General features: G+C 41.8%; 1 protein-coding gene across 1 annotated transcript; it reads left to right on the forward strand.

The window, feature by feature from the left end:
- Window positions 1-2,492: 2,492 nt before the first annotated feature.
- Window positions 2,493-3,862, forward strand: LOC111674255 (tigger transposable element-derived protein 1-like; the record flags this gene model as incomplete). The annotated part of the gene is made up of 1 exon (XM_023433757.1): window positions 2,493-3,862. A coding segment is annotated over one exon (1,370 nt), but the record flags the coding sequence as incomplete, so codon positions are not given.
- Window positions 3,863-5,698: the final 1,836 nt, after the last annotated feature.

Raw genomic sequence — 5,698 nt, forward strand, 5'->3', positions numbered from 1 at the left:
ATTTAACGAAAACTACGTTAGGTGGGTCAGAGACGCTCCACAGTAATACTAAAATAATTTTCATTAATTGTTTTTGTTTATAAATATTTATTTTCTTTAGGAAATCCATTGTGCCCCTCGAGCGATTCGAATTCCGCGCTGCTCCCGACGCTAGGACGCTGCGCGGCCGGAGAGGGCAGTGCAGACCAGGAGCAAGCCATCGATGGTGTCCAGTGTACAAGGCAAATTAATAAAACCGTGTTACGACAGACCCTCCCTTCGGGAGATTTTTATTTCGCCTCTCGGCCCTAACTTGGTAGCGCGTTACACTATTAGCGAGAACTCTACGCCGAGTTGACACGGGAAAACTAAAACGGGGAATCGAAAATTAACGGGACCAACTGACAAAAATAGGGTACGCGATTACGGAAACGGACTCCCCGGTGGAAGTCCGTACAGGGAACAACACCCTAGCGGACGGACCTTCCGCTTGCCCCTTGGACCTCGATAAGAGCCCGGTGCCTTCGGTAATTGCGCACAAAGGGATTCAGCACCGGCTTACGGCACGACCCTACACTTCCTACCCACTCCGACCTGCTTGCTAGCAGCCAGAAAAAATCAAGTACGATTAACGAAAAGTTCGATAAGCACGGTAAGGGGTGCGATACACTCGAGCGGGTGGGAGTCTCCACCCGTCGGAACTTTGCAATTGAAACTTAAGCGCTTTCCGCGGCCCGCCACGCTGGCAGGCGGTGGGAATCGGGACCCGGAATACTCTAACTAGACGAAAAATCTCCCGCCGAATTTCGGGAGGTGCGCGCAAGATCCACCAGGATCACGATCTAATTCGGCCGGTCGGACATAGAATTGCGGCGCTCACGGCGCGGTATCGGCTCACGGCTCGGATTAATGGCGGTCAAAGAGGCCCCCTGGGCAGGCTCGGGCTCACCGGTAAGAAGTCCTTACTGGGCCGGTACGGTTCCCCTTCTCGACGACGGCGCTTCGAAGCCCTTCGGCTCGAGTTGGGACGGCGCCCTTCGGGAGGTCTCGGCCGAGGCGCAGTCGTTGACGGGACGGGACGGGACGACGGACGATGCGGCTTGCAGAACGGTCCCTCTGGCAATGCCGGATGTGCCGGAAGATCCTGCATTCCGGTTTCGATGTCCTCCTGCTGGATCTCGTGGAACTTCTTACCGGGCCCCGACCAGCCATCTCGCCGAGTTTAAATAGATCACTCGGCCGCCTAATTAGGGCGGCCGCCGCCCGATGGCAGCAGGACCCCCCAATTTGGGCCCTGCGCTGGCCATGATCCGGTAGAAAGTATTTCCTCGCGCACAAGGCGCCCGGCATCAGTCCCCCGCAGAACCTGTCGCCAGGTTACATCCTTTTTTGAAAACAATAATACTTATTCTAGCGATTGCCAGAGGGACTCCTCCCCGCTCCGGCACCACGAATTCTCTGTGACGAGCAAAGATTTTTGCTACGTCACAATCCATATCACCCCCACAACACCGTCGCACAGTGGGCTAGAATCCGAAAATCCTGGTCAAAAGTCAAGAAAGTTAGAACATTTGTCAAACTGTGACGAATTTAAGGTTTTTTGGGTCACTGATTCCAAATTTGTACTTTAAATTTAAAAAAGAAATAAAATAGCGGTCTGAAAGTAACAACTGTTTACGATAAAAGGTACTTTTAAAAATCCAAATTAGAGTATTCATATTTTCTGTAAATAAGATTTCAATTTAATACTCTCCTCGAAAGAGAAACAAAATGGCGGACCGGCAGCAACCGCATGTAACCATTTTTTCGCAATAAAAGGTGCTTATTATGATCAGAATTAAAGCATTGATATTTTATGCTTATATGATTTCAACTAAATCTCCTTACAAAAAAAAAAAACAATTTTCAAGTAATTAACAGAGGGAATGGAGGATCAATTNTAATTACGGCCAAAAGAAAGTAAAAAGACAGACAATTCCATTAGAAACAAAAATTCTAATATTAAATAGACTAGCAGATGGTGAAGGATCCACAGCTGTTGCTAACGAATTTAAATTAGGTGAATCCACAATCAGAGCTATACACAAACGTGCGAATAAAATATACGAATCTCTTAATAGTGCAACAAACGACAGTAGTAAAAGAGCATCATATTCGAGAAATATTGTATTGGAGCAGTAGGTTTATCGCGTTAGAGACTCGAGAAATCGAAGAGTGGGAGAGCGCCACGCGACTAGTATAGTCGAACTCATGCAATAGAGCCTCGGGGCTCGTCGGTATTCTTCGGATTCTTTCGGGTATCGGCGTCTCGCGAAGCGTCGCTCTACCGGCGTCTCTCGCACCTTTACCTTTATCGTCGATCACGGTGCTGCGCACATGCTGCAAGAAGTTTAATTAAAATATATTCGAGTGTGTTAAAATAAATGTGAAATTTATTATCGCTGTTCGCCCAATCCTTTCCTCACAAGCCAGCCTCGCGATTATTAATCAAAAGGTCCAATATATTGTAATAGAGAAGACGGAAAAGGCTCTCGTGTTGTGGATTAAAGATTTAACTAAAAAACGAATCCCCGTTCACAAAGAATTCATTCAAGAAAAAGCTAGACAATTTTTCCACCAGCTGAAGGATTTAGAACCAAGTTCGTCATCCTGTTTACGAAACGTGAAATTTTCTGCGAGTAATGGCTGGTTTACTGGATTTTTACAACGATACGCACTTCACAATGTAAAGATACAAGGCGAGGCAGTGTCCACCGATGAAACAGCTGCTATGAATTATCGTAAAGTATTAGCAGAAATTATTGATGATGGTGGATATTGCCCAAATCAAGTATTTAATGCAGATGGGACTGGGTTATTCTGGAAAAAGATGCCCAGCCGAACATTCATTGCGAAATCTGAGAAAACTGCAAATGGTTTTAAAGCGGCAACGGATCGAATTACTCTCCTTCTTTGCAGTAATGCCTCTGGTACAAAAATGTTAAAACCACTCATTATAAATAAAGCTTTGCACCCACGTGCGCTAAAAGGCATAAATTTAGCTGAATATCCAGTACATTTCATGGCCAATAAAAAAGCATGGGTCACATCAGCTGTATTTGCAACATGGTTCAATGATTCTTTTGTACCAGAAGTTGAAAAAAACATGGAAGAGATGGGTCTTCCGTTTAAAGTGTTGCTAATTGTTGTTAATGTACCCGGTCATCCCTGTATAGAACATCCTAATGTACAAATACTGTTTTTATCACCAAATACGACTAGCCTTATACAACCACTGGATCAGGGCATAATCGCAAATTTTAAGAAACATTATGTCAAATTAACTTTTAGCTACATTCTGAAAAAGCTAGTGAACGTTGAATTAAGTCTGACTGAAGTTTGGAAAAAATTCTCAATTTTAGACTGCATAAACCATATTACTGCAGCAATTAGTCAAATAAAACAACACACATTAAATTCATGCTGGAAAGCGATCTGGCCTGAATGTGTAATTAATCGAAATGTAACCGAAAACGCGTCTACGTTATTATCTGAAATTACTGCGCTCGCACATAACATTAGCGGAGGAGGCTTTCATACTTTCGGCGAAAATGATCTGGACGAAACGATTGAGGACCAAACTATCAATGATAGTGACATTATCAATAATTTGATAGATTATGAAAATGGACAAGAAGAACCGGAATCTATTATAGCAGATAAAATATATGCAGGGATCCAGATTTCTAAAAAATTGGAAACGCATTTTCGTAAAATAGATAATAATGCGGAAAGAAGCTTGAAATTCCAAAAAGAGCTGAGATCGTGCATGTCTCGCTATCGTGACGATTACAAGCAATTGACCAATCGACCGTCGTCACAAAAACTGATCACTGACTTTATGGTACTGAGAAACAAATCAATTGAAATCCTATCTTCAAGCGACGAAAGCGATTTTGAACCGTCACAAGTAGATGCGCGTTTTGGATTACGACGAGTAGCAGCGAACTATTTAATGTACAATTTGAAAACGTCTCCATGTATATGTACAATGAAAAATTAAATGTTTTTACCATTTTTCCAGATCTAATTTAATTTAATTGAAAGCATTCTCTCATATATTTCGTAAATAATTGGTGTTTTCTAAGTGCGACTTTTTTTATGCGGTCTCTGTCCGCCGCATAAAAAAAATTGTAGGTAGTATATCGTACAAAGTTGTTTATTATATGTAAGTATTTATAAAATTTCCAAATATTTTTTTGTACGATTTCTTTTATGCGGTCCCTTTCCACCGCGGAAAAACAGGTTTCACTGTATAGAAAAAAGAAGTATCTCGAGCGATGCATCTCGGTAGTTCAAAACGGAACCAAGACCTAAGCAATAAACAAAAGAACTAAATCTCTAAAGAAGACAAATAAATGTACCAATTAACACAGATAAACTATATTTTCCCGTGCCCGTGGGAGCGCGACCGAGGAAAAGTCAGATGTGGGATTCGCTAACCGGTACACTGGACTCCATCGATGGCCTGGTCCGCACTGCCCTCTCCGGCCGCGCAGCGTACCAGTGGCGGAAGATGCGCGGAATTTGAATCGCTCGAGGGGCACAATGGATTTCCTAAAGAAAATAAATATTTATAAACAAANAATTCATTTTTAAGGGGTGAGCCACCCCTTTGAATATTTCTTTTACCCCTTACGCGAGCAGTAATTGCTCTATCGATATGAAACTTGGTTAATTTATAGACCAGAACGATACAAAAAAAGTTTCATTTGGATGGAACAATTACTGCTCGCGAAAGGGGTAAAAGAAGTATTCAAAGGGGTGGCTTAGCCCTTAAAAATGAATTTTTTCAAAAATTCCAAATGCATGTTTCATAATTCTTCATTTCCTACATTTTGACGGTTGTTTCATGAAAATCGGACGAGTGCTTCTATATGAAACAGCCAACTCACCCCCTTGCACGGCCAAATTTGAAGCCTGATTTCACCCCCTAAAAGTGTTTATCCGCCGATAAAAAAAAACACGAGTCCCTTAGATTGTAGTCCTCTATAACATATTTAAAAATGAACAAAATCGGAGGGGCACACCTCAAGTACCTTCCTTGTTAGTGATTCAATTGTTCCATTCACTGAACCGAAGTTAGAATATTATCTTAGCTTAAAAGAAATAGTTTCTAAATATATATACAGGGAAATACCGTCGGAAAATTTACGATGCATCAACTATCAGACATAGAAACGAAATCGTGATTTCATGCCTCTTATATATTTATGTTCTACACCATTCTTCGTATTCCTCGAATAAATGGACACCTATAAATCATTAAATGAGCATGTAAATGAGCACCCGTAAACATAAGAAAGACTTTTCTTATCCGAGTTTATTATAAACGCAAATCAGAGTAACTCTTATGAATTGATTTCATTCGAAATAGGTATCCAAAACGTAAAACCCCATTTCCATTTCGTATTTAAAATAAGAACAATAAACCCTTATGGATTTCCAATTTTAAATAGATTTTGAATCTATTTGCGTTTGAAATTAAATACTTCCAGAGGAATGAGAATATTAGAAAACAGTCGATCAGAATGATACTTGTTCTATCAACTGAATCAATCCGCTTATCAGGATACCGACATTGAAACCCTCACAGCAGGGGGTGGGAGGCCCGAGACCGGAGTCTTGAAAGCGGTAGTGAAAGTCCGGGGCCTATGCGACCCGTAGGAGCAAGCGAGAA

This window comes from Orussus abietinus, unplaced genomic scaffold, assembly GCF_000612105.2.
Source record: "Orussus abietinus isolate OABI.00-Male unplaced genomic scaffold, Oabi_2.0 scaffold1282, whole genome shotgun sequence".
In the NCBI taxonomy this organism is placed as follows: Eukaryota; Metazoa; Arthropoda; class Insecta; order Hymenoptera; family Orussidae; genus Orussus; species Orussus abietinus.